Source organism: Pelodiscus sinensis, chromosome 3 (genome assembly GCF_052426305.1).
Source record: "Pelodiscus sinensis isolate ZL-2025 chromosome 3, ASM5242630v1, whole genome shotgun sequence".
NCBI classification, from domain to species: domain Eukaryota; kingdom Metazoa; phylum Chordata; order Testudines; family Trionychidae; genus Pelodiscus; species Pelodiscus sinensis.
Window position 1 is genome coordinate 66105582 of NC_143054.1, and position 20508 is coordinate 66126089.

At 39.6% G+C, this 20508-nt stretch overlaps 1 protein-coding gene across 3 annotated transcripts in view; it reads right to left on the reverse strand.

Annotated features, from left to right (window-relative positions):
- Positions 1-804: 804 nt before the first annotated feature.
- Positions 805-20508, reverse strand: part of UBE2J1 (ubiquitin conjugating enzyme E2 J1) — a 35374-nt gene continuing 15670 nt past the window's right edge. For 2 of the 3 annotated variants that reach the window (XM_075923887.2, XM_075923889.2), the window contains 4 exons: positions 19762-19867; positions 15768-15897; positions 9722-9856; positions 805-2833 (listed from right to left, as the gene is read on the reverse strand). In XM_075923887.2, coding sequence (XP_075780002.2) covers positions 2564-2833; positions 9722-9856; positions 15768-15897; positions 19762-19867 — 641 coding nt within the window. In that variant the 3' untranslated portion in view covers positions 805-2563. The remainder of the gene's footprint in view (positions 2834-9721; positions 9857-15767; positions 15898-19761; positions 19868-20508) is intronic. The other variant, XM_075923888.2, reaches the window with a different exon arrangement.

Consider the following 20508-nt stretch of genomic DNA (forward strand, 5'->3'; position numbering starts at 1 on the left):
ACAGAGCAAAGTTTCATAACTTCATTACAATAATGACTCGCATATAGCTAGGGTAATCATAAAATAATAATAATAGCAGACAGCACCTTTTCCAATGATAACTTACATGACAAAATTTGTATAAATTTTATCACAATTGTGCAACAGTGGTGATACATCAGTTATAAATTGTAAACACAGTAACCTTTCTTTTTATACAGCATTATGATGGGCTCTTCAATCTAGCAGGGAAAGGCCTAATGCTAGCCAATAGCTGGAAGTTGAAACTAGACAAATTCAGGCTGGAAATAAAACAAGGTTTTAACAGTAAGAGTAACCCATCATTGAAATAACTTACCAAGGGTTATGGTGGAATCTCCATCAGTAACAATTTTTATATCAAGGATGGATGTTTTTCTAAAAGTTATGCTGAAAGAATTATTTTGGGAAGTTCAATGACCCGTGTTATACAACAGGCGAGTTCGATGGTCTTAATGGTTCCTTCTGGAATTGGAAAGAGTGCAATTCTCCCACAACTTTTGGTTGCGGAGGGCTTTGTGAAACAGTATCACTGAAGTTCTGCTGCATACAGGCCAGGGTAGAATTTGGTTGATGGATGTATCCCTGAGAATGTTAGGTTTGAAGGTGGGCCTTGTGGTCTGTTCTGCAAAGCAAGGGCAAATCTCTCAGAGGAACAATTAGGGAGAAGCTCTACAAGGGTATCCTTCTGAAGGCCTTTTCTTCATAGCCCTCTTCTAGGGGTTACGACGATCTGGGCCCAGGCTTGTAAATATAAATAACAAGTGCATTCAAACAATGTACCAATTAGGAAAAAAGCAACTTTTTATTGCACGAATAAGAGGTCTACAGTTTTAAAATATACTCCTACCAAAACAAATATATTTATTGGGGGAAAATACTTTTAACTCTTTTCACCACAGGAAACCAAATTGTCCTCCTTCCAGACCAGAAGACAGTACAAGGTTTAAATAACTGCTGATCTATCTAGACATGCTATATACTTTTATTTTAAATATTTAAACAAACTAAATTGCTCTGATTGATGTACATCCTGTTTGTATGTACAGCAGAGCACAACTAATTTAATAACCACTGGGAATCCATTTCTGAATTTTGAAAGTTAATAAGTGAATAAATTAAACACATACATCAGGACACCACAAGTGTAATTTGTTCATTATTTTCACAAATGTAAAATTATACATATTTATAATGCTTAGGAGTACATTTGCATGTAGTATCTTTTGTAACCTTAATAAGAGTGCTAACTACAGCACACTTATTTCTGTTAACAAATAGGGTGGAGCAGTCTGGCTTTAGTGAAAACTATCTTAGTAGTAGTCAGGTGAAAATTACTGAAATTCTCTTGGATCGTAAATGAACAATTGCACTGATTATTATCAATACAATCAATGAATGGGGAAATGATTATCCCATTGAATTTGTTCTTTATGGCTAAATAAATTCAATATATCAGTCCAGATGGCCCCCATCTAAAGTGACAGCACCCATCAGAATAAATGGCAATTTACACATGAATGCTATAATCTTGATATACTGGAAAGATTTAAAGTAGTTGAATTTTAAACTTTTCTTGAAGTATTGCAATAAGGTGGCAAAAAAAATGTGTAAATGAATGTTGGACTGTGATAATTCATTAGAACCAAAAGTTTCATGAAAGCTTCCCTCAAGCTTGTTCATGCATAGCAGAGTTTCAGTATGAAAAGATTTAGATTTTGTTTAGTAAATAATAGCACATATGAAACATTCAATTTAACACATTATGCATATTTCTGGAATAATTAAAAGACAATAGCTCTGGGTAAATAATTATATTACATATTTATAACTATTGCAAGAATAGACATGTTTTATATAATCTTCAATTTTAAAAAAGCAAGATATACAATTGAGTATTAGAAGAAGACATTCAAATCTTGCAAAAGATTATCCAATCTAACTTCCAAAAACTTTTAAAAGCAAAAAACAAACAAAATTTTCTGGCCCCTTTTATTCCCCCACAGAGGGCGCAGTCTCTGAACCAACATTTCATGCATTGTCCTAGAATTATCATTTTGTAAATAAAAGTGGTCAAAAATATTATCCCCTTCTGAATTAAGAGCATAGGCAATGCAACACACAGAAATTGTGTTTCATTTTAAAAAGTCCTTCCCCAAAGTAAATTTTTATGCTCACTCAGTTATGGATGACTATCTGCACCCATGATCCACAAAGAAATGCGTAAAACCTCTATTTTTTAAATTGCCTCCCTTTATCGATAAATAACTAGTCACAATTGATGCTTTCCCCCACCCTCTATATATTATGTTCATATTCAACCAAATTATTTCTCCAAATACTAAGAGTGTGGTGTTAGTTGTTAATATTCATAGAAATGACAACATTTGTCCTCCTTACAAAGCAATATACCCAAAGGTATATTAACATTCATAAGGACTTAAGAGTAAATAAAAAAGTAATCTTTTGTAAACAGTTCTCATGTCATACCCAATACAGAATGCTTCATTAAACATTCATGTCACTGCTCTTAAAACGACTCAGCTTATAACTCAAACATATAGTCATTGGCCAGATATATCCGACGGAATATAAGAGCTGCCAATGCTAAAGTCAGAAGGACAATGAGAACAGTTGATCCAGTGTGGCCTGTGTTGACTCTTGGTTGCTGCACCTGATTAAAATCAGTTGAAGATGGTGTCCTCCTCTGACTCTGCTGCTGGGCACGGCGCTGGCGAGGGCTCATGGAGGTATTATTAGATATTGGCTGAGTATGCTCTTGATTAGATGGTGTGGTGGAGTTCTGAATTTCAGACTAAAGAGAAAAAAGTGAATATTGTTTTTCAAATGAGACAGTGTACATAACTCTACATTTAAGAACAAAATCTACTCTTGCTGTGCAGTTTTGTTTTATAGTAAAGTTACACCCAACTTTTTTTTTTTTTTTAATAGAGCACTAATTTCTTTGTCCTCATAACACTATGACTTGGATATTTGCTTTGGCCTGAAAATTGCCAGATTTATTATGAAGGCAAGAGAAAATATTTCTGAAAAATTTGAAAAAGAATTATCAGTTTGTTTCCCTGTAGTTCAAAAATGGCTAGGGCAACTATTTTGATTCTACTTTGTTAAATTTCCTCACATTTTGGTCTGAACCCAGCTCCCATTAATGTCAATGAGAGGGCTTTTTTTGGTTACTGACTTCAGTAGAAGGAGAACTGAGCATTGTTTGTGCACACATGCACTAGCCTCTCTTTGCAATATGCAACTTAGAAAGAATGTAAGGCTATTACTATAGGGCTATGTCTACCGAAAAAGCAGATGCGTTCTTTTGCCATTCCTGCATTCCTCATTGTATGAGAAATAAGGGATATGCCAAAAAAGGAGGATTTTCTGAAATTTGGTCCTGGGCTCCATGCAGTGCTGCCACCTTGAAATGCCACCTCAGCATTTCAAAGGGGCAGCACTGTATAATTGAGCCTGGAATCAGCTGTGCGGCGCTCCCGCTTTTAAGTGCCCCCTAATTGCTGCCAGGTGTCCCGTTTTTGCCCAGACAGTCCAGTAATTGCATCTTCTGTCCAGTTTATAAAAAAAAAAAAAAAAAAGCACACACCACAACCACCTTCCCACCCCTCCCCCCAGAAAATACTATATTTTCTGTTTCTCTCAGATGGAAGGCAGATGGGGACATTCTCCCCCTGCACGTCTGGCGGGGGAGAGGGGGGGAAATTTAAAGGCACAGCGACTTTTTGGGGGATGGGGTGGGGGACTCAACCAATTTCTTCCCCTGCCATGTTCAGGACTTTTTGTGGAAGTATCTGGCAACCCTACTCGTGAGTTGTAATTTGGAAGCCTGATTTCTCCTAACCGGACATGTCTCAATGTACCCAGTCATGTGACTCCAACTATGCACCGTGCAATTCTGTCAGTGGGAAATTCACAATGTGTTATGAGAGAAATAGTCCTTGAGGTATCTTGACCAACAGCAAAGAACAAAAATCTCAACTGCAACTCCCACAAGGAGACCTCAGATTGAAATAAAAACTATTGACGGACAAAAGAAACATTGACATGGATTGAAATCCATGTGTCCGTGAAATATGTTGTACACTCCTATGTAGCAGGAGGGACTCTAGGAACTCCAGAGATTCACCTTGAAATTTCCTTCACATAGTATTTCTAGCGGGGATGTGGGTGAGGTCTAAAGAGGCACAGAACTTCAAATTCACACAGTCCTGTCCAGCCCTGCTAACATCCTCATGTATCCTAGAGTGAACGCAGAGCAAAGCTGACCTCTCCCCATTACATGAACATGGTTTCTTCAAGAGCAGAAATGATTTCCACTGCAGCCCACACAGCAGTAAGGACCAATTCAAACATGCATCGAGCCTACTGGACTATTTTCAAGGAAGCCCTTTTTTATGCAAGGGCATATGCAAGGGTCAACTATACACAGATTAAACTATGTCTGTCCTGGGTGACAGGTGGCCGAGGACCAAAGAGAATTAGATTTAGATACTGTAGTGAGGCAGAGTGTCTGCCCAGTGACCTGGAAGGAGAGGAACCCCTCCCTGAACCCTGGTGGATGGAGCCACAACCCGTACCACCCCAACACCTTGCCACAAGTCAGGAGGTGGGACATGAAGTGTAAAAGGCAGGCTCAGGAGCTCAGTTAGACCCCTGCCATCAGAGTCTCCCTCTGCCTCTAGGCAAAACACCTGTGGTTTGCTGGCTGCCTGCCAGCCCTAGGACACCCAACTGTTGGTTTCCCCATGTTTAGCTAGGGCCTGGGCTCTTTGTTTATTTAAAGGCTCAGCCTGAACATAAGCTTGAGCCCTCCTGAAATGTTTGTTGCCACCCACCCTGAGTGAGAGCCTATAGTACTAATTGTGTGCTTGGCCTACGCACCAGCCCGAGTCCCTGAACTGTTGCTGCAGCCGATTCCCTGTGTGCGACTGAGCAAGGGGTGTGTAGTGAGATAAAATGGCTGCCCACTGATCTGGAGGAGCGGGGGTGGGAGGAAGGAACCCCTCCCTGAGCCCTGGGGGGTAAAGTCCCACCTTCATCCAGACTACAGAGATTTTTAGATTTTGAGAATTTAGATGCAAAGAAACAACAACATCATCATCCACCAGAAACTAGAGAACAGTGAAGCCGGGAAATGCACGAGTTGGACAGAAAGGAACAGGTGTTAATTTTCTCAAAGAAAAATCATATTGTTTATCCAGTATGCCTATCTACAGAGTATTCTATGTAATTTGCAATTATTGTGCAAGGCTTTATTTATATCTGTATTTGGGAACATTTTCTGATCCTTAGCATCAATTAGCATAAAGATGGAATGAGAATGGTGAGAGACCACCATCCTTTGCTATTCTGCAGGGTATCTCCCTGAAATTGTAAAATTTGGGTTTAAAATAAAACACGAAGGCCAAGCCCAATCAGATAAAATATCACACATAATTTTGAGTAAGCTGTAGTTGGAGATACAGGTTGTCACTGATCAAATTACATAGCTAAAGATTAGCTTTCAGCAGGATAGGATGCAGATGGATCAATGCCACAGAGGACAGACTGTGCTGTACAAAGTCTAACTAATCCGTTGGCATGAGTTCCCATTCTAAGCAGCAGGGATGGCCGCATTTCCACTATTAGCTGCAGATCCAAATAGGCAGGCTAGGCAAGGTAGGCAATGTTTAAAAAAAAAAATCTGTGTGACAGGACAGGTTAAAGGGCTTCATAGAAGGGGAGAGAGGCAGCTCTTAAAAATAAACTGCAATGGCCCTGGCTAATCAGGGGCAGCTATAATCAATTAAGGACCAAGTGAGCTGATTCATGCTGCCACAGAATCGCTTTAAAAACCTTCCCTGTGGGGGAGGGTAGAAGGGAGTAGAGAAGGAGTTTGGGGAGGCAGATGGAGAGGAAGGAACAATTGATAAGGAGATTCAGAGAAGCTGAGCAGAACAACATGAGCACTGCTAAAGGTAACAGGGGGAGGTAAGGGGCTCCGACAAAGTGTCCGGAGGCTCCCTTCCCCCCAGGTGGCCAGAGGACTGTTCACTCAGTCCCGACTGGCCTGGCACATCGGCCCCAACACTCTGTTGTTTTGCCGAGGGAACAGAAGGCCATATGCCGAAAAAAGGCGAGTGAGACTTGTACCGCAGCCCCTAAACTGTGGGGTAGTGGGCAGAACAGGGGTCTGGGACCTAGGAGTGGAACTCATCTTGCCACACTACAGTAATACAGATTAGCCTGTAACAGTGTGGCAGATGAGGGGCCAGTCTAAAAATATAAGGGTCTTCTGTTTGATCATCATAGACTCAGGTGCTAAAGTCTCACTCTGGGACCCAAAGTCATTATTGTTGACTCACATTGGGAGGTGAGTCCAGTTTGTTCCAACAAGGATATGTATAAGGGGGCGTGTCTTTTTGGGCAAGAAGAGGTCCTGCAGAGACCCTAGAAACACTATGTTAAGAGTAAGCTTTAGTTGAGGCTAATGTTATATTACTAGTTTGACGTTACCAATACAGGCAAACCGTAGGAAAGGAAAGTCTTTGGACACTCTCTTAAGATCTGTATGTTCTTGGTAGGATGGCGTAACCCACTTACAAGTACTCCCACCACATTTTTACATGGCAGTGTTTAGGCCGTGATATTAGCCATCACTGAACACCACATTGCTAACAAAGAAATTCCATCAATACAGCTGGCACTTGAGGTCCTGGTGGGGCTCCCTGAGGCTTTTTAATTCACCTGCAGGTGGCAGGTGGGGTAGGGGCCCATTTTTACTATCTTTGCTCAGGATAAGCTTTTATTAACTTCAGCATGAGTTTACCCTAAGAAAGAACAAGAGCAGCTCCTGTAATACAACCCTTCATATTTCATTTTCCATCTGTTCAGCTTTGTTGACTCCTCTCTCCCCTATGGCTGAAATGAACAATTTATTCAACTGATTCTTGCTCTCAAACAATGGTGGCTCAAACACAGGCAGCTTTTGCAACATATGCTCACTATCCATCTTTCTGTTAGTATTGCTTCAATCTGATCCTTTAAAATATTAAATCGACTTTTAACAGCAGTCCATCACATGCAACAAATAAATGTTTATGTAAATTTAAAGCTTTGATCACTTCATGTGCGTCAACTGCTTTGAAAAAAAAAAAAAACCTCTGCATGAAGTATAACTGATAATCTACTGAAGAAAACAATTATTAGAAATGGGAATAATTAGACTCATTTAAAAAGACTTTTCAATTTAAACACTAAGAACACTAGTTATGCTGGCTCTAGAGTATTTGTTTTTTAACTCAATAGTCTTAAGAGTTGGGATTTGTGGTAAAAACAATATAAACAAAAGGCTTATTATGAAACTGAACAACCTGGAAAAATCCTGAGTGTGGAAAAATGCATTCTGTTAGCATGCTTGTATTTCCACATCGCTTGAAAGTGCACTGCAAGGTGCAACAGATGGTCTGACGTGATTTGACTTTTTTTTTTTTTTAACACTAATTTTCAGCCCCTCGTTGCTAAAAAACACCACAGCTTATCTAGGATTTGTCTACAATTTTATCAGTGAATTTAGATTGCATTTGCAGCAGTCACAATAGCAGCTGCCCTGGCCCAATACCAGGCCTTAAGCACTTCCTGAATAGCTATGTTATATAAGCACTGTCCCTGGTGGTATTAATATGCAAATGTGATAATAAAGTGCACAATTTATTTAAAATGGTAAGAATTAATATTTTCATTTACTTAGCCAAATGTATTGCAGAGATTATAAAAACAGTAACAATCTTATTAATTAATAGAAAATCTGCATGTCAGAAGAGACACTTTGCCGATTGTTCATAAGACTATTACACTCTGCTACAAGAGACTGGAACTGACAGGAACAGTATATGGAAGGCTAACATTCTTGAAACCTTAATATCTAATATTATCTAAATCCATTAATATCTAAATACCACAAACATTTGTGTATCTTTAATCAACATGATACAAATTACAGCATACTGCAACACTAAACAAAATAATTTATTTTAGCATGTAATTAACGGAAGATATAAGAAAAGAGAGGGGCTGCTCTTGTGGTCAAGGCACAGGACTGGGAATCAGGACATCTTGGTTTTAATCCCAGTTCTGCCACAGACTTCTGGACAAACCTCATCTGCTTTTGCGGAAAAACTTGCCAGCTGTCTACACTGGCCGCTTGAATTGCCGGAAAAGTACTGACGATCTCACGTAAGATTGTCAGTGCTTTTCTGGAAATACTATGCTGTTCCCATTCGGGCAAAAGTCTTTTTCCGAAAGACTTTTGCGCAAAAGGGCCAGTGTAGACAGCACAGTACTGTTTTCCGCAAAAAAGCCCCGATCACGAAAATGGCGATCGGGACTTTTTTGCGGAAAAATGCTTTTTGCAGAAAAGCATCCTGCCAATCTAGACACGCTTTTCCAAAAATGCTTTTAACGGAAAACTTTTCCGTTAAAAGCATTTTCGGAAAATCATGCCAGTGTAGACGTAGCCTGTGTGTTGGGAAGTAGAATCTCTCCTAATAGATTATGGTCTGCAATTGCTACTATAGCCCAAAGAATGCAGTAACTTCTCTAGCAGCTGCACACATGTCTCTGTATGTGGTGGCTCAGTATAGTTCTAGATTCATCAGACCAGCACTCAGTGCACAATTAACTATAGGCTGTGACTCCCCACAAACACTGTGGTGATGTCCATGCAATGTCCTTGTGTAAACTAGAATTTAAGATTACATAATACATACGAACACACACCTTTTTAAGGGTTTAGTATTTGGAAAAAAGTCAAAACAGTGAGAAAGAAAAGAGTCACTGGAAAGGTAATAAAGCCAATCAGGGCCTATCTAAGGACTGGGAAGAGGAGATCTTGTTTGTATACAGATGGAGGGAAAGAGATGGACTGTGTCCAAGGGAAGATACTAGTTGGAAGTGTATGAGCTCACAAGGTGGACAAATGGAGAGGCTGGAGGCAGATGGTAAGCAAGATTTCAACATCACTGATAAATGGCAGTCACTGATGACGCAGGGCCATTTTTTTAAAAACAGGGGTGGGAAACCTTTTTTGGTTTGGAGGCCACTGACCCACAGAAAAAAAAGTCAGTGGAGTGCCAAACAAGTGAAGGGGGGGAACCCCACCCTCACTGACGTGGCCCCCTGACTCAAAAAGATGATGATACTCCCCACATCCTCCTTGCACACTAGCCTAGGGGGGCCCAGCCTAGTAGATTTTGTGCACTCCAGACCTGCAGTGGGGCTGCCGCACCAGCACCAGCTCCACAAAGCTGGGAAGAGGGCCTGATCCTCGGGGGGTGGATCCAGTCAGCGTGAGGTTCCCCATTCTGGTTTTAAACAGCAGCATATGCCTTTTCCACAGAATTTCTATCTAAATATACATAGTGTATTTTGTTAACTCTATTCAGTAAAGTATTGACTGATTGTATAAAGGAAAGTTGTTTTTCCCCCAAGATCATCTTATAAATAAAATGAAATTTACCTATCTGTGTATCTTCTTGTATATTCTTACACAACTAAGAACTCCACAGTCTTAAAGTTTCATAATAATCCTTTAGACATGGTCCACACATTGCTCGGTTTTCAGATCCTGAGAATACACTGGCATCTAATAAGCTTTATCACACACACAAACACACACACACACACACACACACCATACCATTGTACTCGTGGTTGGATTCTGGAATCCTCTATTTATACCATCCTGTTGTGGCTCAGGTAAGGTGGCAGAGTGGTTCAATTCTGATGAGTGTGGAGATTCAGTGATACATTTTCTGGACGAATTGATTTCAGCCTAAAAGGAATATATTTGTACATTTCAGATGAGAAATGAAATTAGTTATCATACACCATAATGTGATTTGTTTGATCTATTATGGAATATCTGTTTCAACATATACAGCATATGAGATTTACTGAATCCATATCAATCTACAAGCAAATTGTGTTAACTATATACAGTGTTTCTGGAATTTATTCAAGAGTTGCAATTCTGAACAACTTTCACAAGGAACAAATTTACTGATAAACAAAAAAATTTAAAAAATCTGAAATCACATTTCTAATTTTTAGTTTCACTTGCTTGTATATAATGGTGGATGTTAACATGAAAAAGGTGCAGAATAAAGAAAAAAATTGGAAGCATTCTTCAGAGGGGGAAAATGTTACCCCAAAAAATGCCAAACATTTTTTTAAAGTTTTATTTCTTACATGATCTCACTGACTTTGACAGCACTTTTAGCACTGGTTGTTTTAGAGTAGTTTTTCTAATGTATTACCTATATAAAAGCTTTCCCTGAGCAATAGCCCTTCATGTTTTTGACTGCCACATCTTTTTCTTGAAAAAAGCTTAACTGGACCAATGCAGAAGTCAACTCTCTAGGTCTTGCTTATTTTCTCTTTTCCTACTACAACCAACCATGATGAGACTAACAGCAAACGGCTGCCTATTTAAAGTTTACTATAGAAGTGCAAAAAAAAGTCAGATCTTTAGATCTTTGATTATCTGACCAATACGTTCCATTTCCTTCACATTTAGATAAGCTGGCTTTTTCATAGTTCAATTATATTACATACACTACTGGTTTAAATGTAGGTCAACACAACAGTAGCATGTTATACAGTGCACTTCACAGTAAGAGAGTTTGGACATGGGACTTTGAAAACAATTAAGGCTTTTCCTGAGGAGCGTACAGTAACAGTTCTTACTTATTCCTAAAGCCAAGACAGAATTAATCAATTATAAGAAACTGCAATGATTTTTACACCTCTCTATTGCAATTACAACAATTTCTGTCTTGTGTACCAAGATTCTGTGTCAGACAAATGTTAATAAGAATATAACCATCTCCTTCCATCTGACCTGGTGCTGTGAGCCAGGTAAGTCAGAAAACTGGAAACCAGAAGGATTCCTGGCTTTGGCACACTGGTTACATGGATTTTGACAAGTCACTTAAAGGCAATATACATAGAAGAAAAAACTGGGATTGTGTCCTTTTCTGCTTCTGATACGCAAATGCAATTTGAAAGGATTTGCGGGAGGCTTGTCCTATACTTTAGAAATTCAGGTCTTGCCAATTCATTTTCTACCTAGAAGTCTACATACAGTACAGAAAGAAAAGATAGTCCAGTAGTTAGGTTGCTACCCTAAAACTTGGAAGACCTGGGTTCAATTCCCTTCTCTACCACAAATGTCCTGTGTAACTCTGGACAAGTCACTTAGTATCTTTGTGCCCCAGTTCACCATTTGTAAAATGGGGATAACAGTACTTCCCTGTGGTGTGTGGCTAAATATGTACATAAAGAGCATGAGACACCAATACCCTGATGACAGGTGCCACATAATTCTGATAAGTAGATAGATATCTTTAAAAAATGTGAAATCTCATTGAGTAGAAGCAGTAAATGAAGGGTTAATACCAGTTTCTGGACATTCCAGCCATTCAGTTAACTAAAGTCTTTTCTCAGTAGTTAACTCTTTAGACCTAATCCTACTTGTTTTGCTACTTGTTTTGCTTGCAAAAGTTAAAACCATAGACAGTGGGTCCGAGAGAGTCCCTACGAAGTTTAGAGAAAAAATAAATGAATTGCCAGGACAGCAAATGGAAACAGAGTGTGGGCTTTTGAATTGGAAGCAGTGGTTTCTTGTTCTTGTTGTGTGGTCAGAGGAAAGCCTGGGAGGACATGAAATAAGTCAGGGAGCCAGGTATGAAGAATCCATATATAGGGAAAGACTAAGTCTTGAAACAACAGATGAGAGAGTACACAGGGAATGCTTAGTCAGACACTATCAGGTTATTTTCTTTATTCTGGGGTTTGTTGAACATCTTAAAGCTGAGCACATGTAACCATCCCCTTATGCTGTAACTTTCCAAATTGAATTCCTGGGAAGTAATTCTCTGTGTTTTTAATCCTTTTTCTTTCCAGTGGCCCTGTAACACCTTGCAACTGAATAATGTTTCGCCAAGTATGTTTTCTTTAATAAAAATTACCCTTTTAAGGACCATTCTCTGATTTATGGGCAGACTATCTGAAGCACTTCCCAAGCTATTTTCCTGTGCATAAAGGAGGCTGGGCTGACAGTTCAGGCTAATAAGTGTCAACTAGGCCTAAACATGGTGACTTACCTTGGACACCAGGTGGGTTAGGGAACTATCAACCCCCTACAGCCTAAAGTAGAGGCGATCTAGAACTGGCCTTTCCCTAAGTCAAACAACAGGCTTGGCAGGATATTACAGGCTGTTTGTACTGCACTACAGCTAGATTGTCACTCCACTAACAGACCTAACGAGGAAGAAGCAACCAAATTCAATTAAGAGGACTGGGGAGTGTCAGGAAGACTTTTAGCAAGTTAAGGCAGCCCTTATGTCTGATCCTGTACTAAGGGCCCCAAGTCTTGGACAAACCGTTTTTCATCACAATGAATGTGTCAGAGGGACAGATCAACAATTTCACCTGGTCATGTTTCTAAGCAAGAAGCTCTCAGAGGAAGAGCCACTGTCTCTGAGACAGAATGTTACACCATTGTATATGCTCTAAAGAAGCTACACCCATATATTTGGGGACAGTACTTCCACCTGCAGACCGAGAGTGCTCAACTGAGGGGGTTTCACACAGTCAAAGAGATTAACAAGAAACTTCTTCAGTGGAGCTTAGCTCTCCCAAGACTTTGATTTTGAAAACACCACCACATTTCAAGGGGCTTCTAATCAAGTGGCTGATGCACTCTCCCATGAGAGTTTTCCAGACTCAGCTAGTTAAAATTGTCCCTATAATCTGAGTCATTGTAGTCCATGCATGTGGGGAATATTGTTTAGTTCCTCATGTAATCAGTAGTAAATTTAGTATGTTCATGTATCTTACTAACTATCTTTCTGGAGGTCTAAGAGAAAACATATCACAGCCAGTGTGGATCTAGCTAAGGCCAGACTGCCCAGCACAATCTGTGATTTGGGCGGGTGGGGGGGCGGGGCCTAAATGGGGGTTGGGAGGAAGAATATCATTTTTGGACATTCCAGCCATTTAGTTAGCTAAAGTCTATTCTCAATAGTTAACTCTTTAGACCAGCAGTGGGCAATAACTGGCCCATAGGCCAGTCATGGTTCACTAGGTTTAGCCCTGGTGGACGCCACTGCTTTATTTATCTACACCTCTGCAGGTATGATCACTGTTCTCAGCCAATGGGAGCTTCAGGAACCTATGCCCCAGTCCACACTGCTTCCTGCAGCTCCCATTGGCCAGGAACAGTGATCTGCAGCCTATGAGATCTGCAAGCACCTGTACTAAATAAAGTGGCAGCAGCCCACAAGGTGCTAACCCTAGTGACTTATTGCTTACCCCTGCTTTATACCTAACCCTAATTGTCTTGCCTGTAAAGGTTAAAACTATAGACAGTGGGTTCTAGAGAGTCACCAGAATTCTAGGGAACCAGGAAGGGAGATGGCAGGAGAGCTAATGGAAACAGAGTGTAGGCTTCTGAATTGGAAGCAACGGCCTTCCTTTTCCTGTTGCGTGACTAGAGGAGAGCCTGGGAGGACATGAAATAAGCCAGGCAGCTAGGAATGGGGAATCAGCGACATCCGTGCCTAGGGAAGGATTAAGTTTTGAAACAACAGATACGTGAGTAGCACAGGGAATGTTTAGTCAGACACGATCAGGTTATTTTCTTTATTTTTGTGTTTGTTGAATTTGTGCACTGAGCACATGTAACTGCCCCCTAATGCTGTAACTTTTCAAACTGAATTGCAGAGAAGCAATTTCCCTTTCTCCTCCCTGCCCCCCAAATTGCCTAGTAACACCTAACAACCAAGTAATGTTTCAAGTGTGTTTTCTTTAATACAGATTACCCTTTAAAGACCATGCTCTACGCATAACTTTGCTTGCTAGTTAAGTTCCTGTTTAACTCAATGCTCCAAGAAAATCACTTTTAAAATAGTTGTTAAAAGACTGTACCCCCATAACCTTTCAATTAAAAGCTCTAAAAGATATAGATTATGAGCTGAGACCACTAGAGAATCTGAAAAATCAAAAAAAGAGCAGAGATGACATTTCTAACATTTCTTCTGTTAAAATCTAGTCCTATTTAAAAATCAAGAACAGAAACTCCACACACTTTTCAGGATTTATACATCATAAAGTAGTAAAAAAAAAAAAAACAAATCAATTTTTTGCCCTTTGCAAGAAGGCAATTTTTAACTTTCTGTGCCTGTATTTCTGTTCCTTACCCTATATCTTTGTAATCTGTTTTGAGATCTTCATATGAAAAACATGATTATGAACAGAATCAGGCCAAGTCTATATTTGGAAGAGCGATTACAGCTTAAATGTGGGACTTTCTGGTCTGGCAACTTTCTGTTTTGACCATGGTGAGGAGCACAGTCCTGGCTGGGGCTGGCGGCAGAGAGCACAGCCCCACCCTGCTGGTGGCAGTTGTGCCCAGTGGCCAGGAGCACATCCCCAGCCAATAGGGGCTGGCAACACAGCCCCACCCAGGGCTCGCATAACGAGGAACGTATCCCAAACCAAGCCAGAGGTAGTGGGCCTGGCACCTGGGAGTCCAGCACAAACTGGAGCCTAGATGTATAGCCTGGGCCATCATCAAGAGCGCAGCCCCAGTCAAGGTCAGTGCACTAGGATGTGTAGTCCCAGTCCCTGGGTAGGAAGTATAGCCCCAGCAGGCCTGGGGGCAGTAGGACTGCGGCGGGGAGCAAGGCCAATAGCCAGGAGGGAAGCCTTGACCTACCCTGGTCTAGCAAACTGTCATTCGGACAGCTCAGGTCCCAAGGGTGACAGACCAAGGACATCCCATATGTACTAAGAAACACATAAGTGCTGCAAATATAGGTACTGGTTATTCAGCAGGTGAAAAATACTCATTTTTATTCTAGACCAAACAGTATCATAGCACTGTCCTATAAACTGTGCTACTGCAGATATAAGGTGAAATTCTGACCTCAATGAAATCAATAGGGAGGCTTTTGAATAAGATGCAACACTGAGGTACATCTTTCACTACAGTTAAGAAAGTCTAGCCTCCATGTATTGCAGAGCATTCAGTAACTCACTTTCTGAAGTTTTGTTAAAAATATACTGTGCATACATGACATGCTATTTTCTAAGAGTCATACTTAGCACAATAAAAATCTGATTTCACTGCACCACTCAAAAAGCACTTCCTGGTAAAAGCCGTCTCCATATTAGACTCCATTTTTCTACATTGTCTCCTTCAGGTGTGCAGCTTGTGGGGAAATTTTTTTTAATATAATGAAAAAATACACATTTTACTCTCTTCACATTAAAAAACCCATGAAAAGTGTGTTTGTCTAAGGTTCTCAAAAATATTTATGTTTGGCAGACACTAATCTGACTTTGGAAAGTTTAATCAAGCTATTAGTAACTGAAAACAGGGAGTCAGAATGGCCATGATTAAGCAACATTTGCTATTATCTTTGTTACCACAGTCAGTGCTTATATTGGACAACTTATCAATGCACCTTCCCAGAGACCAAATGCACCACCTATGGAAAGAGCCTGTTTTCACACAGCCTATCCTGAAATCAAGCATCCTGCACATCAGCACAATACAGTGCTGCTATGTTACAACATAAGCCAGCTCTCAAAGTTTGTTTCCTCATAGCAATACTACACTTGCAATTTCCTCAAAATTAAACAATCAAACAAAGAACAATTATCAATAGCCAGTCTACCTTGAAGCTAATTTGTTTGGCAAGTTCCATGGCCTCTTTGTCAGCCTGGCTTGAAGCACTTCCTGATGTTAATGGTAACAAGCTTATCTTCATTGCTGAGCCACATACCTCACAGCAGAAATCCTGGGACCTAATAAGTAAAATAGTTTTAAATGGACTTTTCTTATTTTAAACAATTTTTTTTGAAACATAAGAAACACTAACAAGACAATCTGCCAGAGCACTCGAGGTGCTAAAAAAAGCAAAAACAGTTAAAAAATAAAGTATGCTGTCAGACTGTATTAACTATCATTGGCTGCAGTGCTGAAATATCTGGCCTTAGAATTCTATAAACTCTTCCCTTTATGTAGTTTTTGGAAAATATCTTCTCTCAAGTTTTTGTAAGTGTTTGTGTCCTTTGATTATATTGAAGATATTACCAACATTACAAATGGCTGTTTCATCTCTGTTATAAATTAACTATCAGAACCAGCAAAATATTAAATACAAAAAGCCATGCAACAGGAACTTTACCGTCACTAAATCCAAAGTTAAGGTTCTTATTGCAGCGTCTATTACAATACACATGTATGTTATGATGAGGTCTTTCGTTGTGATGGTAACAGTATAGTTTCCAAGATAGGCCTCTACAAAAAACAAAACAAAAAACCCTACACCTTAATCCAACCATTAGCCCTAATTTCTGTTAAGAGAAGATTTTGGTTTTTAAATTAACCTACTAAAAAATTATGTAGAAGCTTCAGTGAGTTTTATATTTCTCCGCAAAACTTTAAAAAAAAACAAGGAAGCTAATGAATTATGAAGTTTTGGCTTCCTCAATCATGGTATATTTTTCTGGGAAGAAAGATTGGAGGGAAGAGATGGTGACACCCAGACGAAGAAGGGAAAAATATTATCAGATGCCAACTTGTCAATCCATCAAGGAGGTAGATTTAAACTAGGTTTAAATGGCAAATCCCCACAGGTTAAATATAAAAAAATTGATCTTGACAAAGGGCTAGAAATTGGGTTGGGGCTGGAAAATTATAATAGGTTCATAGAATCAACAAGGAGGAAAAACAGCGGGGTGATCTTTTCAATATCTTTTAGGCCTGTACACAAATGCCAGGAGTAGGGGGGAATAAACATGAAGAACTGGAAGTCTTATTACACAAGTAATATTATGATTTAATTGGCATCACTAATTTGGTTGGATAAATTTTATGACTAAGCTATTGATATAGATGGGTATATTGGTCATGAAGGACAGGCAGGGGAAAAAGGGAAGCGTTTCACTGTATATCAATAATTTATACAATTGTTCTGAGTCCAGAAGGAGAAAAGGCGCAGACCAGCTGAAAGCCCTTGTGTGAAGATAAAAAGGAAAAAGCAAGGGCAACACCATGGTAGACTGGATTTTGACAAACCTGGAGGAATTGGATGTGAATCTGAAGGCAACTTCGATGAACTGATATTAAATAAGAGACTTGGCAATTCTAAGGAATGGAAAAAGCAAGAGGAGCAGAATAAGGACAATGGACTTACTGGGTAGGATTCCCATAGGAAAAAATGCAAGGGAAAAAGAAGGTATTTAGGAGAGCTGACACTTTCACAACCAGGCAATACTAAAGGACAACTGCCAACTAATAGAAAGAACAGCAAGGGGACAATATGGCTCCATAAGGAGCTCTTTAATGACCTGAAAATCAGAAAGGAATCCTACAAAAAGTTGAATTATGGGCAAATTGTTGAGAATGAATACAAGAGAACAGTGCATGTATACACAGACTTTTAAAAAAGGAAAAGAAAAGCAAAGACAAAATGGGTTGCATCTGACAAAGAACATAAGTCAGTAAGAAGAAACTATTAAAAAAGGTTTTATATATATATATATGTTAAGAACAAGAGAAAACTAAGGTAAACGCAGACTAGTACATAGCTGGTAAAGAGATCTATTAACAGACAATAACAAGAAAGCAGAGGTATTTAAAGTATATTTTACTTCACTTCATTTAAAATGTTGGTTGTGACTAGATGCTTGACACGATATTTATAAGTGGAAAACCTCAAGCCTGAATAAGAACAGGTTAAAGAAGACTCAGATAAATTATATTAGTTCAATTTAACAGGGCCTGATGAAATTCACTAATGACTATTTCCCAGAACTTATAACACAGAGGTAAATTTAGTATTTGTATTTTAGTGGCATCCATAATATGCTAGACACAGTAAATGCCTGTAAAGGCTTCAGTCCAGGAGAAAAGCAACACACGGAGAGAATATAAACACTCCAAATATACTATCTCCTACTAACTAGTTACTTGGCCATCATTTACTAATTTATTGCAAACATACCTGCAGAACTGGGTCTTAATGGAGAATGTAGTGGCTTTTTTTAAAATCAGATGAAGTAATGTGTTGTGTGTGTAGATCAGGGGTTGGCAACCTACAGCACGCACACCACTGATTTTCACAGGCACACAAGGTGGGAGCTCACCTCCACCCCTCCTCCTCCATGCGGCCAGGAGACTGTGCCAGTGTTCCCTTCACAGGCATGTCTATGCGGCAATGCACAAAAGAAACTAATCTAAGCCTGCTCATCTCTACAGCAGCACTCACTTCCTCCTGCTCCTGGAAGGTGAGTGTCATGGCTGCTCCCATTGGTGGGGACAGGGATGGGGACAGAGATGACCCTGGGCCATGTTGGCTGCTCAGGCGGCCACTCCGGCAGTCAGGGCTGGTTGTGACTGGAACCGAGACCACATTGTGGAGCAGCTGCCACCAGCATTTCAGGCCTAGAACACGTGGTGGATGGGAGAGTTGCTGCCACGGCATGTTGAAGCCACTGCCAGGTGGGTTACTGCCATGGCCAGGCAGGTTGAAGCTGCATCCAAGCAAGTTGCTGCCGAAGGGACTGAAGTGGGCTGTGCCCGCGAAAGCTCATGATACTATCTACATGTTTTGTTAGTCTTTAAGGTGCTTCAAGACTGTTAGTTGTTCTTTAAATTTTTTCACTGATCATTAATATTCTTGCATTATATATGTATGGGATGTGCACAAAGTTATGGATATTCCCTGGAATTATGTTCTAAATTAGCAAGCAAAATACAAGTCCAATTTGCTCCAGACAAGGGAATTGTCTAACAAACCTCGTCAATGGGCAGAAATAATGAAGGCATATTTACATAAAAGGAAAACAAAGCCATCAACCTAGTGAGGAGACAAGATAGCTTCTGAACTATAAAAACAAGGGATTAAACTTCAAATGATAAGTAACTGAAACAACTGATTATATTATTATTAATTATTATTATTATTATTATTATTAATGGCAATGTTATGTCACAGAAGACACAGATTCTTTGACTTCCAGAGACCTTTGAGGCATTTTCCACTTCAGCCCCAAGGTGAAGGGGATGGAACTGTTAAGTGAGCTCTTGGCTCTGTGTGGAGTGAAAGAACCTAGTGCTCCAAGCCACCAGTCCTGGAATTCCCAGCCACCACGAGGGGCTGAGAGAAGGTATCCCCGGAGCTCCCCATACTGTCGGTGTGTCAAGGTACTGCGATACTGGCCCAATTCCTTTCTTGCCCCTAACATGGACTTTCAAAACTACTAGAAAATGGAATCTGATGTGATCCCTGTGCATCCTAGAAGTGTGAAAGTAAAAAAAAAAAAAATCTCTAAGCACTAACCTTTTGTTCACTTTTAGTATGCTAAGTCCTTACTTAAAAACTACTCTACTGAATCAATTCTTTAGAATGGGCAGGCAGAGATGGCGTAATTTAGGGCATTTCATATTGTTCATTCAACCACACTGCTCAGAGTGCTGTCACATCTGAAAATGTAACATTAATTAAAGTATTATTTAAGAGTAACACTGCAACAATGAGGAAGCCAAATACTGAAAGACCAAGGTCCACTTTCTTTAGGGATATCCATGAAATGAATTTCTTTTTCCTATAGATAAGATTTTTATATTACAAATTTTGGAGATGTTAAAAAAATAAGACTTACTTCTTGGCAAGTGCTCTTCTTTCCTCAGGTGTGTAGTCTAGGGATCCTATGGCGCCCTCTCCTTTGGTTGGCATAAAACCAATAATGGCTAATAAAGCTGTTCTTACTGAAATTGGGAAAGAAAAAAAATTAACTAAGTTTTTCGCAGAAGTGCTATTGAACTGACTCTAGACCTTTGGAAAACAAAAAATGAGATTAGCCTGTAAGATTCCATTTTGTCTGAAGAAAATTTCTTGTAATCACACAAAAAAAAAAATCAACAAAAACGTCCTTACTGTACAAAATATTAGGTGAATATAAGAAAAATTCCTTTTAATAGCAAGGAGTCACAGAAGAAAGGATTATGTTAAGGAAGATGGGAGATGAAGTGATGGCTGATGAAAGGGAGCAGAAGATAAAGACTGAAAATGAATCAAAATGCACAGTAGAGTTGAAAACAAGGAGGGAGGATGTAAGGTGGAAAAAGGACCATAATAAGGAGATTAAAGTTTGCAAGGCCCACAGACAGTCATTTACTGAATTTAGGCCTTAGTACAAAGACTAATTTTTCTGTGTGTCTGCAATGAACATAACATATATGAGATCTGTAAATATTTCTTCTTTTGATTTATTATAATTGATTTAGCCTCCCTTTACACATCCCCTCACACCAATTCACATCCTTCACTAGTCTTAAACATACCAACTTGCCTTTCTCTTTCTTGGGTACCCCATCTTTTTCTCCCTTGAGATGAGCCCCCTTTACCC